This window comes from Coccidioides posadasii, chromosome 5, assembly GCF_018416015.2.
Source record: "Coccidioides posadasii str. Silveira chromosome 5, complete sequence".
In the NCBI taxonomy this organism is placed as follows: Eukaryota; Fungi; Ascomycota; class Eurotiomycetes; order Onygenales; family Onygenaceae; genus Coccidioides; species Coccidioides posadasii.
Window position 1 is genome coordinate 325,182 of NC_089411.1, and position 19,805 is coordinate 344,986.

Genomic DNA, 19,805 nt, shown 5'->3' on the forward strand with positions numbered 1-19,805 from the left:
AACGGTTTCCACTCTGTAGAAGAGCGATAAGACAAGATCAATAAAACTGCATTATTTTGATTGGCTCAAGCTTAACTGGGGAACACAAATGATACATTTCGCCGAATAAACTCCATGGGCTACATACATATAGGATCTGACCGAGCCTGAGGGAAAGATCCCGTCACCAAAGAACATACTCACAGCTCTTCATGTACTGCGGTCTTCGGTTCCTTCGGGGATTCGGTAGTCTCTTGCTGTGGTTCCGTCTCGGGGATAGCTGAGGGTGTCGCTTCAGGTTCATGCTCGGGTTCTTTTTCTGTCTTCTGTTCTGGCTCATCCTGTGGAGGTGCCTCAGGTTCTTCCTCAGGTTCTTGCTCAGGTTCTTGCTCAGGTTCCTTTTCAGGTTCTTGTTCAGGGATGACCTCGGGTTCCGCTTTCGGTTCCTCCTTGCTCTCGCTTAGAAGAGCTCCCTCAGGAATCTTGTGCTTCTCGGCCTCTCCCATCCGAACTTGATCAACCCATTTCTCCAAGTCAACAACGCCATACTTTGAGCCATCGGCAGAATCGTATCGACGCCACCATCCTCGCTTTCCGTTGATGGCAATTATTTCAACGATGTCAGACTTGAGGCCCAGTTCGTCTCGGAGCTTAGGAACTTCTTCAATGTCATCTGGGGCAACGTAAAAAGGGAAGAGGCGCGCCTGACGCAAAGCATGCTTGCGCTCGATATCCGAAAGAGAGTTTAGAGCTTGGAGAGCACTCATTGATGGAGGTAGATTTGGGTCGCTAGGTACGGGTACGATAGCAAGAATACAAGTTCCAGTCTTGGAGGACAAACATGTCGTTCTGAGATCGGTTGTTGTGGATAACACACGAAGTTGTGGTACCTTTGGCTCCTCGGCCTGAGAACGTCTCTCTGAAGCGGTGAATTTTTTGGGCTCGCGAGGGTCTGTACTATCGTTGGCAGACTCGGTGGGCTTATCTGTAGCGGTGTCACCGGCGGTAGTAGTCGGCTTCTTGGGCTTTTGAGGGCTCGATTTTTTCAGTGGTGGTGGATCTTGGTTTGGCTCCGCAACTTGGCTCAGGAACTCCAGCATGGGCTTCTTCTTCAACTCTCCATCATATACAACCGACGGCTTGTCCGATCCAGGGAGGAGGACAAAGGTGGGAAACTTTGTGACGCCAAACATGTCCACAGCCGAAGTCTCCTTGTTCCTTATTTGACCGATTTGAATTTTGCCATGGAAATCAATGGCCAATGCTCTTAACAGTGCACTGGTGGTGCCTTTCTCGGTGAAGAGAATGGCCTTTGCGGTCTCGTTTGAGTTCGTCAACCAGTCATCGATGTTCTTGTCGGTGAGGCGCTTTACACGGTTTGGAATTTTCTCGACGACAGCGTCTACTATACCTTTCGCGGTTCTTGGGCCTTTGTAGTCTTCGTGCTTTGGTTTTCCTGGCTTGTCGGAAGGAATTACCATTCTAAGCGTAGGGAATCCCTGTATACGCATAATGCCACAGAAGCTTTTGTTCGCCTCATCGTCGCAATTAACAGCGGCAACTTTAGCCAATCCCTCCAAGCTCTTCGCCGCCTTTTCGTACGCTGGTTTGAGGTTCTGGCAATGGCCACACCACGGCGCATAGAATCTGTAACCATATGAGAAAATAACTCGACGCGAAGTGTTAAGGGGAGCGCCTTACTCTACGATCTAAACGCGAGTTAGTCGGGGCGATCTCGAAGCTCCAAGATAAGCATTAGGTACTTACAGAAACATGGTTAGATCTAGCAATGAGACGGTCGTAGTTAGTTGCATCGACCTGGAGAACTGGAGATTTCTTAGTATACAGGCTCTCTGCACTCGCAGGAAGAGCTCCCAAGAGCGCAGTCAGCAGCACGACAAATGAGCTATGTTTAAGCATAGCGGGTACCAGGTTTGTCAGCAAAAAAACGATCTAGACGAGCTTGACAAGATGGATAACCATAAACACTCCTCAGATACACAACATTGAGAAGGAAGAATAGTCTCGGTACTAGACCAAGGATTATAGGTGCGAGGGCTCGTGTTTCTTCCACCCTGTCCTTATGGCGTCGAGCCCTTAATCGCAAGGTGGTCTCATTGCTGCTTTGGGACCGCTCTTATCTTATCGCCACGTGATATCACCGCCCGATATCAATCTTGATCAACGCAGGCCCGTTTCGAGACGGGATTTGAGATGAAAAAAAACGGGCATCGTGGCGAGAGGCTTTCATGGTGTCAAATTGTTTGGGATTTTTTTTTTTTCCCCTCACTCGTATAGCAGCTGATCTGAAGACTTTGCGAAGAATACTTCTTCAAAACAGCATTACACAGGATGGAATCAAAGCGAAAAATAAAATATTGTTTACATGATCTAGAACTGTACGGAAACTCTACATGCCTCGAGACACTGGCAGACAACGGCAGCCAAGATAGCACATTACATTTCCTCACTGGCAGTGGCACCAGTAATAATCTCAACCAATTCGCCAGTAATAGCGGCTTGACGCTGTCTGTTGTAAAGGATCTGGAATCTGCGCATATCGAGTTAGACCAAAATAAAAGTTTCTCAGAAACTCGGGAGTTCGGGAAAACTCACCGGCTAATCATGTCACCAGCGTTCTTGGAAGCGTTCTGTGTAGATGAGGTTAGTAGCTGTCTTTGACATTTGGAATGGAAGAGTCCGTCACATACATCCATAGCATTGCGACGAGCCTAACAAGTGACGGTTAGCATAGATTTCGTTGAATATCATTCGACGAATACTCACGGAAATTTCGCAAGCGTGTCCTTCAGCCAAGGCCCAGTACAAGCTGTTGGCGAGGGCGTATTCTCGAAGGTTTGCAAGAACCTCGTTGTCAACCTCGAAAGCAACGACATTGGCTAAGCCACATATCAGCAATCAGAAATTTAGTCACAGACCAGATTACGGGGGAATATGCGCACGGGATTGAATGATAGCCTCTTCGGAGAAAGCTTCAACGGTAACGGGCTCATAGCTTTGGGCGTTGAGGAACTTATTGTAGACAATTTTGATGCTGGCGTAGTCCGTTGGCAAGAGAGAGATCTGGTCGGCAATGGCCTGGGCGTCGGCGAAAGTGGGGATGTCCTTTCCAACGCCAGAGAAACTCATGACGATGTTCTTGTCATTGGTTCTGCCGAGTTGACCCTTGGACTTTTCGCCGAGAACAACGATATCGGCGTCAGGTTGCGCTTCTATCATCCTTCGAGTAGCCTTGCTGAGGCCGGAGTGGATGCCGCCACAGAGACCCTTATCGGAGCTGGCGACGACGAAGAGGGTCTTCTTGTTCTCAAGTGGCTTGGTCTCGGCATTTTCGAAGACGGTCTCTGAGGTTTGACCATAGGCACGGGAGACGCTCATGGCTCTCTGGGCTTTGGTAAGACGGGTGGAAGCAACGATCTTCATGGTGTTGGTGATTTTCTCGATGTTCTTGATGGACTTCAAGCGGCCCTCGATTTCACGGAGGGTAGCGAAGTTGGCGGCATTGGCAGGCGCAGACCTTCAAAAAAACCAGCGTCAGCTCATCAGATTTAACATACAGCACCCGCCGCACCTCCGCAGCATTGGCCTGCTGCGGCCACACGGGCGGGAAGCGAGGGAATGTACCGAGCAAGGACTGCATTGCCGGCCTTGAGGGCCGGGCGGGCAGCTCTCGAGAGCATGGCTGGAGGAGGGATGACCACAGATCGAAAAAATTGCCCGAACTGGGGGACGCAGCGACGGCCAATTGGCGTTCCAAGACGACAATTGCACGGAGAGCGGAGGGTGAGGGCGAGGTGAAATTGTCGTTCGTTGGTGGTTGATACGCTAATCATCGCAGAGTCGGAACACTCTGGTGGCGCTAGGCCGCTTTGGGCAGTAAGCAGCGCTAAACCGCATTTGGACGGAGCCGCCGCCCGGTCAGCTTTGCCAGCCAGAAGATATAAGAATAACCTTGGAAACCTCTGCAACCCATCCACTTTTTGCCTTACAACTGACTTCACTCTGCTCGCACCGAGAGCTTCATCCCGACCTACTCTGTCGCCCCCTATGTCTTTGTCTGTGGCCTGAGACCCTCTCGCTGCACTCTCACCCTCCCCTGGTCCCATTCTCCCTTTCACTTCTCGTTGCCTTTTCATTCCTCAACCACCTTTCCATCATTGCTCATTCTTCAGCCTTTCTTCAAATTCGTTTCCTTTTCCCAGGGCTACTGAGGCCTCTGAGCCATCCCCTCCGCGCAGCACATTACCCAAAACCCTCCTACGTGCAATTTCGTCTCCAATCTTCAGCCGCACGTGCCATTCGCATCATGAGTTCCTCTGAGGAGGATGCTCCTCTCGTTGGGAAGAGGAAGACCAACGGGCTCTCTCATGGTGAGTACCTAGTGTTGCCTACGTGGAAAATTTGGTCCCGGGCTCATTGATCCCTTGACTTTGACACAAACATCTACAATCTGGAACTGACGAACAACCCAGCCCCGTATCCATCTGAAGAGCTAGTGTCCAAGGCAACAGATCCTTCTTCCACGAGCACCCCCACTACAAACGGGACCACGAAACCGGGAGTTTCTATCCGGTATGGGCCCATTGACGATGAAGATGTGGAAATGCAAGATGGAGAAGTGAACGGGGCGCCGCAAACCAAACGGAAGTCAAGAGCCAGCGCTGCAAACAAATCCTATGCAGAACCCGAGAGCAGCGAGGAAGATGATAAGCCCTTGGTACGCCATCTCCCCAACCAAACCCCCCAAACGCACAACTTCGATAGCCTCTCTTTTCTCAGTCACACAGCAATCCGCTGACTCCGCCATAGAGCAAGCGCCGTCGTACCTCTACCAAGAACCGAGTCGAAGATTCCGATTCTGATGACGCGCCTCTACTTTCGAGGTCCACGAGAGCTCAAAAACTTCCTGCCCCAACCGCAGCCGAGGAAAAAGAGCTCCTTGCAGAAAAGGCCGAGATTGAGCACCGTGCTGAGATCGAAGCAAAGGCTATTAGGAAACATGAACGCGAAGATGCTGCCAAGAAGAAGCCTGTAGGTAAAGCCGCAAAGGCACCATCCGCTCGGCAGCCCGCAAAACAAAAGCCAGCCGCCGGTAAACGGACAAATGGCATCAAGAAAAGTGAATCCAGTGATGAGGATCTTCCACTTCGTCGGAAACCTCGTGCCAAGGCTGCTAAACCTGCAAAATCAGGAACTACAACTCCTGCAATAAAGGGCGAAGATAAAGCCAAACAAGAAAGTGAAGAGGCTGAGGTTGAAGCGGAGGAAGAGGAAGAGTATCGCTGGTGGGAAGAACCTACAAAAGGAGATGGGACAATCAAGTGGACCACTCTTGAGCATAACGGTGTGGTGTTCCCGCCTCCTTACGAACCGCTTCCTAAGAACGTGAAGATGAAGTACGATGGTGTTCCAATTTCTTTAGAACCAGACGCTGAAGAGGTTGCTGGCTTTTTCGGATCGATGCTTAATTCTACCCACAACGTCGAAAATCCGACTTTTCAAAAGAATTTCTTCGAAGATTTCACCGCTATTATTAAGAAAACCGGAGGCGCCAAAGATTCACAAGGGAATAAAGTGCTAATCAAAGATTTCAAAAAGTGCGACTTTAGACCGATTTTTGAATACTATGAAATGAAACGTGAAGAAAAGAAGGCTCTTCCTGCTGCAGAAAGGAAGCGATTAAAAGTTGAGAAAGAAGCCGCAGAGGCTCCATACATGTACTGCATGTGGGATGGCCGGAAACAAAAAGTGGGAAATTTCCGTGTTGAACCTCCAGCGCTGTTCCGTGGTCGTGGTGAACATCCAAAAACAGGCCGGGTTAAGACACGGGTTCAACCCGAGCAGATCACTATCAACATCGGAAAAGGCGCTGCAGTCCCTCCACCGCCCGCCGGCCACAAGTGGAAGGAAGTGAAACACGACCAAGAAGGGACGTGGCTGGCAATGTGGCAGGAAAATATCAATGGCAATTACAAGTACGTGATGCTTGCGGCGAATTCGGACATCAAGGGCCAAAGTGACTTCAAGAAATTTGAGAAAGCGCGAGAGCTGAAGGTAGATCTCTTTTTGACACCATTTCTCGCTGGTCTATACTGACACTCCATTCCCAGAAACATATTGATCGGATTCGCAAAGACTATCGGAAAGGCCTTAAGGATGAACTCATGGCAAACCGCCAGAGAGCAACTGCTGTCTATCTCATCGATCAGTTTGCACTGAGAGCTGGTAACGAGAAAGGAGAAGATGAGGCCGACACCGTCGGTTGTTGCTCACTGAAATATGAGCATGTCACGTTAAAGCCACCAAATAAAGTTATCTTCGACTTCCTAGGTAAAGACAGTATCCGATTTTATGACGAGGTAGAAGTCGACCCTCAGGTCTTCAAGAATCTCAAGATTTTCAAGAAGGCCCCGAAAAAGGATGGAGACGAGATATTCGATCGGCTTACGGTAAGTTGCGAGCATGCAGGTTGTAGAAACAGATGCTGACTTTCACAAGACGAGTGCTCTCAACAAGCATCTTTCGGGTTACATGGCTGGACTGACAGCCAAAGTTTTCCGTACATATAACGCCTCGTACACCATGGCTACTTTACTGAGACAAATGAATGCAACCGGGACTATCCACGAAAAGGTCAAGCAATACAACGATGCCAATCGGAAAGTCGCCATCCTTTGCAACCACAAGCGTACAGTTGCTGCTGGCCATGCGAACCAAATGGAAAAGTTAGGCGAAAGGGTACGTCTTTGGATTTCTCATGACTTCTACCCCAATACTAATTGAGTTCAGATAAAAGGGCTGCGCTATCAAAAATGGCGGATCAAGCAGATGATGCTTGATCTCGATCCTAAGATCAAGATGAAGAAGGGTGCTGAGTTCTTCGAGCTGGATCCAGACCTTGACGAAGAGTGGATTAAACAGCACCAAGCTTTCCTGGTAGAAGAGCAGCGTCAGAAAATTCAAAAGAAATTTGATAAAGACAACGAAAAGCTCCGCGCGGAAGGAGAGAAAGAGATGAAGGTTAAAGAACTTGAGAAGCGACTTGAAGTTGCCGAAGAGCTGGCTGCGAAATTCAAAAAAGAAAATAAGACCAAGAAAGTAGAGGCTGAAGGCAAGGGAGCCACAATTGAGAAATACGAGAACAACCTCGCCAAACTGGATCAGCGCATTGATACGATGTCGCTGCAGGCCCAGGACAAGGAAGATAATAAGGAGGTTGCCCTGGGAACATCAAAGATCGTAAGTATATCCATACCATCCTCTAAAAGAGTTCTAAGGGCGCTAACTTTCTTTCATAGAATTACATTGATCCCCGATTAACAGTTGTGTTCTCAAAGAAATTCAGCGTGCCCATCGAAAAATTTTTCTCGAAGACCCTTCGAGAGAAATTTGACTGGGCCATCAAATCTGTTGATGAGAATTGGGAGTTCTAATCACCTATATAAGAATTTCCCACGCACTCTTCGGCCCAGTTGAACACGATTCACGGAGTTTCACCAGGGGCGGAGGTTTGGTTTTAGCTTTGCTATATGTTGTATTTACTTGGGAGGGGTGCAGGCATGAAGGGTTCAGGGGAAGAGGCTTGATTTGTTTGACTTTTAGCAAACCTCATGCCTGATTTTGCTTGAGATCCCTATTGACTAACTAGATATCATAAACACATTGAATTGGCTATTGGTCACTTAAATCAAATATAGATATCTAATCAATATTCTACACGTTCAGCCAGCAAAAAAAAAAGGGTACCCAGCACATTTCCTTTGGTATTAAAACCTGCTAACTACGGGCCAACGCAGAAGGTTGATTTGATATGTACTCCGTAATTGGCGATCTTCTACCCCGGCCCATTCTTGACCCGTAGCCGAAGTATTACATGACCTCATTCTTTTTGGCACTTTTGTCAACCCCGAGATCTCGGAGATCGAGAGATTCCGGATAGTCCGGGTTCCAGAGCCTGGAAGCCACCATGTCCCACAAGACGGCACGATACGGCGGACCTTTTATTTCCTAGCCTGGTGTTCAAGATCTGAGGAACCGGGATTTTTAACGCAGGCATCTAATAGAGTCTGTCCTGTATGTGAGCTCTAGCCGAATTTCTTTCTTTCTTTTCTTTCTAAAAAAAAAAAAAAAAAGGAAAAAAAGAAAAAAGAAGGGTTGTAGTCTGGGTTAGTTGCAATGTTCAACCCTCTGCATACTACCGTATAGCTAGGTACTTACAAGAATTTCTGGCAGTTGTGAGCTGCACCCCTGTCAATTTATTAAATTGGTTGTAAGAATACGTCTAGTTAAAAACACGCTATCTGCCAAAATGGGGATATTGGTCGTTCAAGCCTCTAATCAAATGCCATGTCGCCTGAATTATCCTGTTCCTTTTGCCTTTGCAGAGACAAACATATATAGTATTACGATCGAACCACTTTCAGCACATTCACTGCCCAAATGCCGTCCGCCAGAGATGTTGTCTACTACCTCTTCCACGTCCAGGAGCTGCGCGCCATCATCCAGTGATGACATGGCGGAAACCCGTCCACCTGCGCGACGAGAGCAAGGAGTCGCGCAATGTGAAGGAATTCTACCGCTTCCTCGCGTTGACATCGCGCTCGTTTGTAGCTGTCTGTCAAGAGCTTCACCCGGAGCTGCTTTTGCCAGTAGTTGTCTTCTACCTCGTTCTCCGCAGCCTCGATACTATTGAGGACGACATGACCATTGGCATCGAAGAGAAGGAGCCCTTACTACGTAACTTCTACACCCGCATCGACGAGGAGAACTGGGCCTTCGATGGCAGTGGCCCTGATGAGAAGGACAGGGAGGCGCTCGTCAAGTTCGACTGCGTAGCCAGAGAGTTTAATCTGCTCAAGGACGAATACAGGGCAATCATTAAGGACATCGCCAAGGGAATGGGCAATGGCATGGCCGACTACGCGAAAATCGATAGCAGCTGAAAGTTTTCTTGTGACGCCTCTCCGTATAGCTCCCCGGTATGGGTTGCAGTGAAGAGGAACAACGCTGAAGGTATGCAAAGTTTTGGAAGTTTCCCCTGAATTGGAGCGCGATTGTCTCTGGCTCTTCCAAACTTCCGAGGCGAGATTATACTCTGCTGAGGTCATTCAAGCCACATGCGCTAGACCAAATACGGGATGGGTCGCTCTACCACGTGCTTGGAGGAATGGCTCGGCACCGAAGCTTGACCTGATTTGGGTTGGCTCCGCTCAAGCGACAGGGACCAACGCCTATAACGCTAGAGGATGGGTGAGTTGGCAATGATAGCTGGCGAAGTCTGGAAGGTTGTTTCGAGGGCGAGTTCGGCAGGCCTTCGAACATTCCCCCTTGCAGCCCTTGTACGTTTCGCCTCTCAAGATAGGGCTCTATCTAGCTTAGTTCACCAGCGCATTTACGTTGTGGTTGGACAAGTCCTATGTGGACCCAATGAAGATCCACGAAGTACTCCATACTCCGTACGGAAACATGAATATCACGGGTTGCATTCACAAAGCCATAGCGGATTTTGGGGGGATTCGGAAACTGTAGATCCACCGGTTCCGATACATGGATTTTGGGATCAACGTATATCCATGGAAACTGTAGAATCTTGGTATATTTTTATCTACATTTCCAGCTTGGAAACATTCCGCGCACTACTTTTGGTTTATCAACCATTACAAGTGGATTAGAGTGGATTACAGAGTGGATTACAGAGTATATTACATGACTATTTGCAAATTCACTATGTACAAAAATTGATCTAAAAATGATTCAACAAGCATGTAGGATCCTAGGAATCTAGGAATCAATTCAACGAACTTGTAGGATTCCTAGGGGTCTAGGAATTGATTCAACGAGCATGTAGGACTCCTAGGGGCCTAGGAATCAATTCAACGAACTTGTAGGATTCCTAAGGGTTCTAGGAACTGATTCAATGAGCATGTAGGATCCTAGGAATCTAGGAATCGATTCAACGAACGTGTAGGGTCTGAAGGTTGAAGGGATGAATCTATCAACAAAACCATCAGCAAATCCATCAATAATCAATCTAACTAGGTAATCCACTTAGCAAATCTCAGCAGCTAGGTAGGGTGGTTGATCGGTAGGTTGGTTGATTTTGGAAGGAAAAATCAACATGAAAGAACAAACAGAGCCCTTTGATCTTGAAAGATTTTCAAAGCTATACCATATTTAGTTAGGAAGCCTGATCAAAAACCTCAGCTGGTGCATGATACATTCCAAATTTTATATGTTTCAGACCCTTTATACGTATATGAGAAGAAACGGTTGCTATACTGTAGATCTACAGTTCTCAGTTGAGAAACTGGTGGTTGTCGGATAAACAATTTCCCGAAGGTTGCCCAGAAATCTCATTTTTCCGGTATGGAGAGTATTCACCTTCAACATCAAGCTCCTCTTGTTTGGGCATTAGGAAGATAGGAAGTAGGAAGAAAAGACCCGATTCATGGCCCCAATCTCCACACATTTTCCCCTCTAGAAACGACAGTCGAAGAAGCACTGCAATCCTCACCGTCGATATTTCACTCTCCATGTTCCATATCCTTGTTGAAGATGACACGTAAGCAGACCTTTTTTTTTTTTTTTTGGCTTCCCTTCTTCCATTCTGCAAAATTTTGATAGGATTTCTTTTTGGGATGAAGAAAAGGGGCTAGACCAACAGCCCTTTGAAAGATCAATTGATGCAATGAGCTCCTTGGCGGGTCAATAAAGTTTTGTGCTTTGCTATTTTAATCCACAGCCACTGGGGATTCAGAAAGGAGTTTCTATGCAAAGCTTACTCCGTAGAGAATGACAATTTTCGCAGCCTTTGAAAGATTGTGGCGATAGTATTATTGATAGGGAGTACGGAGCAGTCAAGTTACTCCATGCTTCGTCGGCAGGTTTACGAAACTGCTTGGGACTACTACATACAAAGTGTACCTCTGTAGTGGACCGCATGGAGTACGTAGTGGAAGAAGGATATTTCGCCGAAATTGACTTTTGAGCTGTTGCTTCCATCTATTCGCGGCTCGTTGATTCACCTGCAAAGCTTCAATTGGCCCAGCGAGCCATAACAACGCCAAAGTTTCATGATGCGATGGGGAGAAAAAAGGAGAGAGAAAAGAAAAGGAAAAGAGAAAGAGATAAATAAATACCCTGCCACATCAACATGAATAGCTATCACTCCAAGTCGCCGTATATACAAAGTAATAATACAATATAAAGAACTGCTCTGGGGTATCATCTCGTATGAGCCGCATAGAATTGTAGGAAGCACAAATTGTTTCCATCCAGTACCCGTTATTGAACTCTCATCCAATCGTCAGGACCTAGTATTCCCCCATCATCTGCCTTAGTGTCAAGTGCCCATTTCCTCAAAGCTCGACACTTCAAATCCGATTTCCATCCGGCTTCAAACATCTCAATCCCAGTCCAACCAATCATCGCTGCATTATCCGTACATAAGTACATCGGTGGCGCAATAATTTCAACGTCGGTAAATCCACGAACATCCAAGAAAGAACGAAAAACGCTGCGCAGAAACTGATTGGCAGCAACGCCACCGCTAATAACGATTGTTTTCACGGGGCTTCCAAGCCCGGGGAGTCTCCCTTGGGCTTTTCGACGCTCCTTTTTGCTCCAGTTTTCGATATCTGGCTGCTGCAGCTTCCTTAAGGCGAACACGGTTCTAGAGACAAGGTGCTCGAAACAGACACGCATAAATAATCGTGATAGCGAAACCCGGGCATCATGAGGAAGCCAGTCGTCAGTTTCTCTCTTGGCCCCTTCTTCCCATTTAGTCCTATGGGCTTCAAGCTGCTTTTGAGTCGTCGACAATAATCCTGCAAAAGAGAATGCTACTGTCCGTGTTTCAGCATATGGCATAGTCAGTGACCAACCCCATCTGGTATCTTCATACTTCTCAATCTCTTCTCCACGATTCGACGGAGGTTTGTAATTTGCATAATCTACCTTTCCATTCGGAAAAGCAAATGTCTCAAGTGCTTTTCCATACATCGTCGTTCTAGACGCTTCAATATAAGATGTAGGCAAGGCCATTCTCGCAATTTTATCCAGTGCATCTCCTATCGCAATGTCGACAGTTGAGCCGAGGATCTCATGCTCGATAAGGGACTTAGAGTGAACCAGCAACGTATGACCACCAGACACCAATATAGACAGGAAAGGAAACTCCACTCCTTTGAGCGTTGACGCTGCCTGCGCCTGCGCCTCAAGCGCAGCAACCAATCTTGGAGTCAGCAAATGCGCTTGCATATGATGTACTCCCACCAGAGGAACCTGCCACGCCACCGCTAGCCCCTTTGCCGTATCCAATCCCGTTGATAAACTAGATACCATTCCAGGACCTCGAGTGACGGAGATAAAATCTGGCTTTTGCCTGCGGACGGACGCGCTACCGTCTGTAGATTGAATGTATACGGATTTGACGTTGCTGTCCCGTTCGGTGGCTTGTGGGAGGTGTTGGAGCGACTTGTGCACTAGTTTTGCGAGGTTTTCTTGGTGGGAGCCTAGGGCTACCATGGGGTGAATTCCCTTGTATTCCCGCGAGTCTGCTGTGACGTTTTCGAGGAAGTGGAGGGTAGCCGTGCAGCTAGACGGAGGGTTCGCGCCATTTTTTTCCACAATCGCGACGGAAGAATCATCACTGGCAGAAGATTGGCGTTAGTATTCAATAAATACATAATCTGACAGATTCCATGAGGGAAAAAGCTACATACCATGATGATTCAATGGCGAGAGTAAGGAGCTGTCGCTGCTGGGCGTGGCGGACAGCCGTTGAAGCTGTCTTAGAGCGGAGTAATACTCTGCATGCTGTCCTCGAAGAGAATAGCATTGGTAACTCGGATGAAAGGTGACAGGCACCGCTGTATAACTGCTAATCTAACATGGACTCGGGGAGTCTAAGACAGGGTTTAAGCTTCACGATTTTTAGTTTTCGACATTCGTGTTATCTTATCGCCGGAGCCGAGCAGCCCAGCAGTTACTTCACGGCCATCGGTGTGCAAAAGCATTTACTTCAGATGACGCTTCTCTATGGAGTACAAACAGGGGAAATTCACTTCGACAAAATGTTTTCATTCATTCAAAACGGAGAAAATAACTATTCACCGATATTGTTCGACTCGCTCAACATAAGTATATTCCACTTAACGAGTGCTCCACTGTACTGTCAGCCTGAAACCTGGTCAAACCATTGACGACCGGTCACCATCATGTCCACCCAACTCCACCTTGATTCCTGACGCCGGATCCGTTTAGCTGGGGCGACTTATCCACTCACTCGTATTCCTATATATAGGAAAGGTAACAGCCCTTTCTAGGAGTGACGGGCAGCCGGACACAACCGATCTCCGTGCAGGTTCGCCAGATTCGTATGTCAGGATCAGAGACGCCACATCGCTCCGCCACGGCGGGAAAGAAGGCGACCATTGACTTGGGTCCTTATCACCGCGTTTCATAATGGCATATAGAATCGTTCCAACAACGTTGGTTTCTCGGCGCGGCGTAAGACCTGAGAGTCCGACATCTTTCACTGTCTTATCCCTTCGATTGATTTCATCCATTCGAGGAAAAATCTTTCCATTCAATCACGAAAATCTCGACCACCGTCTCTCGTCCCTGCTCATCTTGGCGTAAGTACCGTAGTACTCATCGGGATTTTCGATCGGAGTCACGCAGTGGACGGTTGGCTCTCCATTGAATTGGATCCGCCTCTTCGCAGCCAAGTCGCTGTTGGCAGCACTGCTCTTTTTCAAAATACTCTTGGCAGTGCTAGAGTTAGTGTATGCGAAAGTGGGCTGCTGCGGTAGGGGAGACAGATGTCCCTGGCTTATTTTTTGGTTGCGAGCAGTGTTAAGTGCTGTTGGGCTGCGTGGTGACGGGGAGAGTGGTGTCCTGGGCATGGCCATCGCTGCTGGAGACGGAAGGGAGAGGGATGGAACACCGGTGGATGCGGTGTTGATCTTAAGGGAGAGCTTGGGCTTTGCAACTCGAGTAGCGTACATTTTGGTGAGGAACTTGTGGAATGTGTTCTGGCTTTGTAATGTTGAACGGAAGAGGGATCTATCGAATAATAGCGAGGAATATATATTCTTTTAATAAATGTGTGATTTCAAGAGGCGCCGTGAAGCAACGTCAAGCAAATAAAACTATTTTTTCTTTTTTCGGTTTGCTATTTTGGTAAGAGTGGATTGCTAATGTTGGGACCAGCCAACAACAGAACGAAATCCAGCTATTAATAAAAAAGTAGAGTATGTGAAGTGGAAATAGAAAGGGGCACAGTTTCGAGAAAACCAGTTCTCTGCACAGTTGCTGGAGAAGAATAACAGTTCCAAATATGTCGCGATGGGTTGGGGGTCAGGGTTATTTATAGGCAGGGTAGTGCAAATTTAGCGTCACAGAGAGCGGTTCTTGGCGACTCACCACTGGCCGGCGCCTCGAGGTGATATGAATCCTTGGATGTGACAGCGTGAGGGGAACGGCTCAAGACGGTCGAAATTCAACCAGCAAACCTCTCATGGCGGCCAATCGGGCTGCATTCCCGCCCTCTCAAGACCGCAGAGAAGGTCGGGCCGGCTCTCACCGCTCCAGTGAACCGGGTTCGTTTGCTCTGGAGGCACTCGGTACAGGCATCAGGATAAGACGATAAGCTTTCTTATCACGAAGGCATGCAAGCCATCTTTCGTCAGTCTGGCTCCCATTGGGCAAAAGATGATCTCAACCCCTCTTTTTCAAATTTTTTTGCCAGGGACACGGGAAGTGAATTTGACGTATCCCAAGGGAAGAGGCACTAACGCACTGACTGACGCTCTGGTGGCTGGCTTTGCAATTTTACTTCTCGAAGTTGGCTGAGATATTCTCCGTGATTGGTTGAGAGACGTTCCTGCGCGGGGAGGGGCTGTTTTTCGCATTTCATCACCATTTTCTCGCGAGTGACCCCTCCAACCGTGTCAAATGCAACTGGGGAACCAACCCGGTCACAAAGTCGAACTTTGCTGAGCCAATCGTCAACACTCAAAGAGCTGGGAAGCCTTTTTGCGCACTCGGGCAAAAAAAGATCGTTGTTCATGTTACCAACAGCAAGAGCCCTCCCGGTTAGCGAAGCAGTCGCCAAAAAGGCGCAAGGCGAACTTGGCCCGGAGTCTCTTTCTTTGATGATGGACTCATCAAAAAAAGAAAAGAAGGGAAACGAGAAGAGAGAGGAAAAGAGGGTTGGTTGTAATTCGTTGCCCGAGGACCTTGCGGCCCTGCGGTTTTCAGCAACGTATGTATGCGCCCAAAACAAGGTTCCTCGATATTTTCAACATGCCCAACACAGGATTTACTGGGTTGGCACTGGACAACAAGACGGAGTATTTCAAAACCATTTCTAGAAGTTTTGAAGAAAATCTCACTTGAGGAGCAAAAGGAAAACCCGAAAGGAAATTTTCGGAGAGCGCAAATGTGATGCTGTGTCTCTCTCCTTTTCGGATCATTTTGTGCACACGGAGTAAACCGGCTGCGGGGAAACTTGGCGTTCCAACGGCTTCTCAAATTGTTCCAGCAGCTTTGCCGCTATCGGCAAGTTTATCCCCGGTGTAAGGCACGTATGGCTAGGGAGAGCCGATATCGATAGAAGCGGCTGGGTCCTCCGTCCCTGAGCCATTTATTGAATGGAGCACGGATGAGTGGCACATGACATGCAGAAGAAGATCCTTCCAGGGAATGAAGACGACCATGCAGATGTCTGATTCTGCCAATCCGGATGGTGGAAAATATGTATAAATATCAACAGTCGGTTTTCTCAAAGGCAAGTAACGATAATCCGCGAATTCAGGTGCTTCCCAAGCTCCCGTTGTAAGAAAGCTTTGGTTGGAGCTGGGAAACTCGGTCATTGGACATTTCGGTAAAAGAAAGCCTCGGCCGAACACACGAGGAGGTTGTTGGGCCGGGAAAAGGAGGGTATTTCTCCGCAACGGACTCGGGAGTGCTGCTAGCACGGAACAAGCTGCGTTAAAATGCCTGCGGTGGGTCGAAAGCTTGCTCTCTTGGGGCTTGGTGGATCGCGCTTGGATGTCTGGCTTGATCAGCGCCAAAGGAGCCCAGAGAAGACTTTGAGAAGAAATTGACATAGGAACAGTATGCATGTTCAACATGACAGTCCCATACAAAGTAGTGCTATGGAAAAACAACTTGAACAAGAAGTTAATACACATATGCATACAGACACAAAACATTAAGGTTTTTCGGCGTTTTATAGCCGTTGGAAACAGGAAACTCAACAGCCACCTCCCAAAATTCCTAAGCACAAGTGACTTTTTCTACATATGCCTAGGCATTGAGCACGGCAAGAACCAAAAAATTCTGGTAAAGTTTCGTCACAACCACAGATGGGACACGATTTTTCCCCGATCGCCAGAACAGACTTTTGGTGCCTGTGAAATCTCGCGCCAAAAGGTGTCACTAGCCACACATGGCAAGTGAATCATGTGACAGTCTTCTTGTGAGTACCCCTGGACATCAACGACTCTCACCCCTACATCTGTGCATGGGGCGGGCGTCATAGTGACTGGTGATGGGGACTTCTGCTGCACACATTGTAGGTAAACAAGAGTTCTATTCCCCAAAGAGGTCCAAAGGATATCGCGAAAGAGATTGTTAAATGAAAACTGTCACTACATCAGCACTGGCGTGAAGGGGAATCCTCAAACTCAGATTTAAAGCAACGCCACACGGCCGCCACCGCTAAAATTAGGTGCAGGCGGCCCACCAGCAGGCCCGGCTGGATCGGCTGGACGATCCAGTGAAAACTGTTCTTTGGCTAAAATCCGGAGACTGCGCGAAGGACAAAGTGACTGCGCGAAAAAAAAAAGTTCTCACTTTTCTCTGTCACTTTGCCCAGCTGCATCTCATCACCACAATCTTTCTCTCACTTTCAGTGCTCTGCAATCCATCATGGTAGAGCTCTGATGCATATTTTTTTTTTTCTTTTTTTTTTGGCCTGTTTCAAACCTTCACTAATCCATCCATTCGCTTCATTGGTAGCTTTCAGCTGCATGTTGTTTTTTCTCTCCCTCACCTCGCAATTTGAAACCAGATATCTGCTCCTTCAATCTTTTTGAACTGTTGATCAGCATTTGTCGGGTGTACTGCCCATCCAAACGCTGAATATGGCGCAAGTGAAGGATGCTCTCAAGGCTTCCCTTGTGGGAACGCCTGAGCAAGAAACCCCCATGACTGCACAAGTTAGAGCAAACTTCATGCAACATGCGCGAACAGACACTGGGACCGGGGAACTGTATATGATGGAGGAAGATTTCATCAATGCAATTGCTCCAAAGCAAGAGAACTATGTAAGATTGTTCCCAAAGAGCCAGAAGTCAAGTGACTCACACGGCATTTTGTTCCTGATAATGCTGCTTCGATCTCATGTCAGAGGCTAACGTTTGTTTCGTTGGATGACCTAGCATAAGATAAAACGGGAACAATACGGTATTCTCTTCCAGGTCGCCGATCGCCGACAAACAGGACGTGTGAACCTTGGTGACTGGGCTGCATTTGAGAGCCTCCTGGCAAAACCAGATGCTGAGTATGAAATCGCATTCCGGCTGTTTGATGCGGACAGGACTGGCACTGTCAAATGCGAAACCATCCAGAAGCTGTATAATGCAAACAAGAGCGGAGATGCGATTCCCTTCGATTGGAACTCCGAATGGGCTTCTTTGTACACTGGCAGGAAGAAGACTCGACACGACATGACCTACCCACAGTTTGCGCAGATGCTTCGGGGATTGCAGGGAGAAAGAATTCGTCAAGCCTTTCACCTCTTTGACAAAGACGGAGATGGCTATATCGAGCCAGAGGACTTCCAGCGCATCATTCTCCAGACCGCAAAGCATAAGCTTTCAGACCATTTGCTGGAAAACCTGCCAACCCTCTGCAACATTTCTACCGGTAGCAAAATTTCATACGCCAACGTCCGCGCGTTCCAGAACATCATCCGAGAGATGGATATGATCGAATACATCATTCGAAGTGCCATCAGCAAGAGCAAAGACGGCATGATCACCAAGGCTGATTTCCTGAACGAAGCTGCTCGTGTCACCCGCTTTTCTCTATTTACACCAATGGAAGCTGATATCTTGTTCCATTTCGCCGGCATGGACACACCTTCCGGAAAGCTTTCGTGGAGTGATTTCACCAAGGTGATCGATTCATCATGGCACACCACTACTGCCTTGGGAGCGGAGGCAATCGCCACGGTGTCGCATGCTACGGACCAGGCCGTGACAAAATCGAAGAAGCTATTACAAGGTCTTCTTGAATCCGTGCATCACTTCGCGTTAGGAAGCCTTGCAGGTGCCTTTGGAGCGTTCATGGTCTACCCAATTGACCTTGTGAAGACAAGAATGCAAAACCAACGGAGTGCTCGCGTCGGTGAAAAGCTGTACAACAATTCCGTTGATTGCGCAAGAAAGGTTATCCGAAATGAAGGTGTCCTCGGGTTGTACTCCGGCGTCCTGCCGCAGTTGATTGGTGTTGCTCCCGAGAAGGCAATCAAGCTCACGGTTAACGACTTGGTCCGTGGCACATTCACCGAGAAAAAGACAGGCAACATTTGGTGGCCATACGAGCTGCTTGCTGGTGGTACAGCTGGAGCCTGTCAAGTGGTAAGTTCTAAAAGACATTCATTTCTCTAGGTTTTAGCATATGCTCACGGTCATGTGTATTTAGGTCTTCACAAACCCATTGGAAATCGTCAAGATCCGTCTGCAGGTTCAGGGAGAGATCGCAAAATCCGGACAGGCCGCCCCACGTCGATCAGCGATGTGGATCATCAAGAATCTGGGTCTCGTGGGATTGTACAAGGGAGCCAGCGCGTGTCTGCTTCGTGATGGTGAGTGAAATGTCCAACCAGAAAATGCATTATCTTTCACTGACAATGACACTCCGGCTCAGTCCCCTTCTCTGCCATCTACTTCCCCACATACGCCCATCTTAAGTCAGACTTCTTCGGCGAAACTCCCACCAAGAAGCTCGGTATCCTGCAGCTCCTCACAGCAGGCGCAATCGCAGGTATGCCTGCCGCCTACTTGACCACTCCCTGTGACGTCATCAAGACGCGTCTTCAGGTCGAGGCTCGAAAGGGAGAGACGAAGTACACGTCGCTGCGTCACTGCGCGACCACAATCCTCAAGGAAGAGGGCTTCACGGCGTTCTTCAAGGGAGGTCCCGCGCGTATTCTGCGCTCTTCTCCACAGTTCGGCTTCACTCTCGCCGCATACGAAGTTCTCCAGAAGCTGTTGCCCTTGCCTGGCGCGCCTCACGAAGATGTGACCCCCACGGGATCAGTCGAGCCTGGTATTGGCCTCCAGCCTGCCACCGCGCCATTGCCGTATCTTCGCTCGCGCAACGCGCTGAAGCTTATCCTTGACTTGGACGAGAACTTTGGACGGATCCGAGTTCCCCAGAGCAAGTCCTGGCCAGGTTTTCCCGGCGTATCGAGACAGTGAAACTTTGCATACGATTCTCCTTTTACGTTGGCTTTCTCTCGGCTCATTTGGGTTCATATTCCTCTTTCCTTTGCGAGGCCATAGATACGACTTTTAGATTCCAGAGGGCGTCGAGGGATTGCGCTTCTGATCTCCCCTTTCTTTCAATTTTTTTTTTTTTCCCCTTCCATTGGGATTGAGACGTCATTTTTTTTGACACAATTAAAAAGTTCAAGACCTTAGACCGGCAACGTCTTCCAGCGACTCCGCTCGAATTTTTGTCCGCGATCCCCCGGTTGCATTGCGCCCGTGAACCCTAATTGGGAACTG

At 48.2% G+C, this 19,805-nt stretch overlaps 8 protein-coding genes across 8 annotated transcripts; 3 read left to right on the forward strand and 5 right to left on the reverse strand.

The window, feature by feature from the left end:
• Nucleotides 1-47: 47 nt before the first annotated feature.
• On the reverse strand, nt 48-1,899 carry D8B26_008071 (uncharacterized protein; the record flags this gene model as incomplete). The annotated part of the gene is made up of 3 exons (XM_003071443.2): nt 48-1,626; nt 1,681-1,688; nt 1,747-1,899. 3 exons carry the CDS (start codon nt 1,897-1,899, stop codon nt 180-182), a joined length of 1,608 nt encoding a protein of 535 aa, XP_003071489.2. The 3' UTR covers nt 48-179.
• Nucleotides 1,900-2,273: 374 nt separating this feature from the next.
• On the reverse strand, nt 2,274-3,821 carry ATP3 (atp3 gamma subunit of the F1 sector of mitochondrial F1F0 ATP synthase). Its single transcript, XM_003071444.2, has 6 exons — nt 3,625-3,821; nt 2,943-3,517; nt 2,767-2,879; nt 2,691-2,711; nt 2,596-2,630; nt 2,274-2,530 (listed from the first exon to the last, which is right to left on the reverse strand). The coding sequence occupies exons 1-6, from the start codon at nt 3,678-3,680 to the stop codon at nt 2,437-2,439; spliced, it is 894 nt and encodes a 297-aa protein (XP_003071490.1). The 5' UTR covers nt 3,681-3,821; the 3' UTR covers nt 2,274-2,436.
• A 150-nt stretch (nt 3,822-3,971) lies between these two features.
• Nucleotides 3,972-7,677, forward strand: TOP1 (DNA topoisomerase 1). Its single transcript, XM_003071445.2, has 7 exons — nt 3,972-4,370; nt 4,473-4,717; nt 4,810-6,054; nt 6,111-6,449; nt 6,499-6,738; nt 6,790-7,239; nt 7,299-7,677. The coding sequence occupies exons 1-7, from the start codon at nt 4,307-4,309 to the stop codon at nt 7,431-7,433; spliced, it is 2,718 nt and encodes a 905-aa protein (XP_003071491.2). The 5' UTR covers nt 3,972-4,306; the 3' UTR covers nt 7,434-7,677.
• A 433-nt stretch (nt 7,678-8,110) lies between these two features.
• FDFT1 (Farnesyl-diphosphate farnesyltransferase) lies at nt 8,111-8,942 on the forward strand (the record flags this gene model as incomplete). The annotated part of the gene is made up of 1 exon (XM_066125742.1): nt 8,111-8,942. The coding sequence occupies exon 1, from the start codon at nt 8,508-8,510 to the stop codon at nt 8,940-8,942; it is 435 nt and encodes a 144-aa protein (XP_065981826.1). The 5' UTR covers nt 8,111-8,507.
• Nucleotides 8,943-11,283: 2,341 nt separating this feature from the next.
• D8B26_008075 (uncharacterized protein) lies at nt 11,284-12,838 on the reverse strand (the record flags this gene model as incomplete). The annotated part of the gene is made up of 2 exons (XM_003071536.2): nt 11,284-12,649; nt 12,723-12,838. 2 exons carry the CDS (start codon nt 12,836-12,838, stop codon nt 11,284-11,286), a joined length of 1,482 nt encoding a protein of 493 aa, XP_003071582.1.
• Nucleotides 12,839-13,259: 421 nt separating this feature from the next.
• On the reverse strand, nt 13,260-13,568 carry D8B26_008076 (uncharacterized protein; the record flags this gene model as incomplete). The annotated part of the gene is made up of 1 exon (XM_066125743.1): nt 13,260-13,568. One exon carries the CDS (start codon nt 13,566-13,568, stop codon nt 13,260-13,262), a length of 309 nt encoding a protein of 102 aa, XP_065981827.1.
• A 24-nt stretch (nt 13,569-13,592) lies between these two features.
• D8B26_008077 (uncharacterized protein) lies at nt 13,593-14,009 on the reverse strand (the record flags this gene model as incomplete). Its single annotated transcript, XM_003071535.2, has 1 exon — nt 13,593-14,009. One exon carries the CDS (start codon nt 14,007-14,009, stop codon nt 13,593-13,595), a length of 417 nt encoding a protein of 138 aa, XP_003071581.1.
• Nucleotides 14,010-16,971: 2,962 nt separating this feature from the next.
• AGC1 (mitochondrial aspartate-glutamate transporter agc1) lies at nt 16,972-19,496 on the forward strand (the record flags this gene model as incomplete). The annotated part of the gene is made up of 4 exons (XM_003071534.2): nt 16,972-17,336; nt 17,451-18,653; nt 18,718-18,880; nt 18,943-19,496. Exons 1-4 carry the CDS (start codon nt 17,154-17,156, stop codon nt 19,494-19,496), a joined length of 2,103 nt encoding a protein of 700 aa, XP_003071580.1. The 5' UTR covers nt 16,972-17,153.
• Between the last annotated feature and the right edge of the window lie 309 nt (nt 19,497-19,805).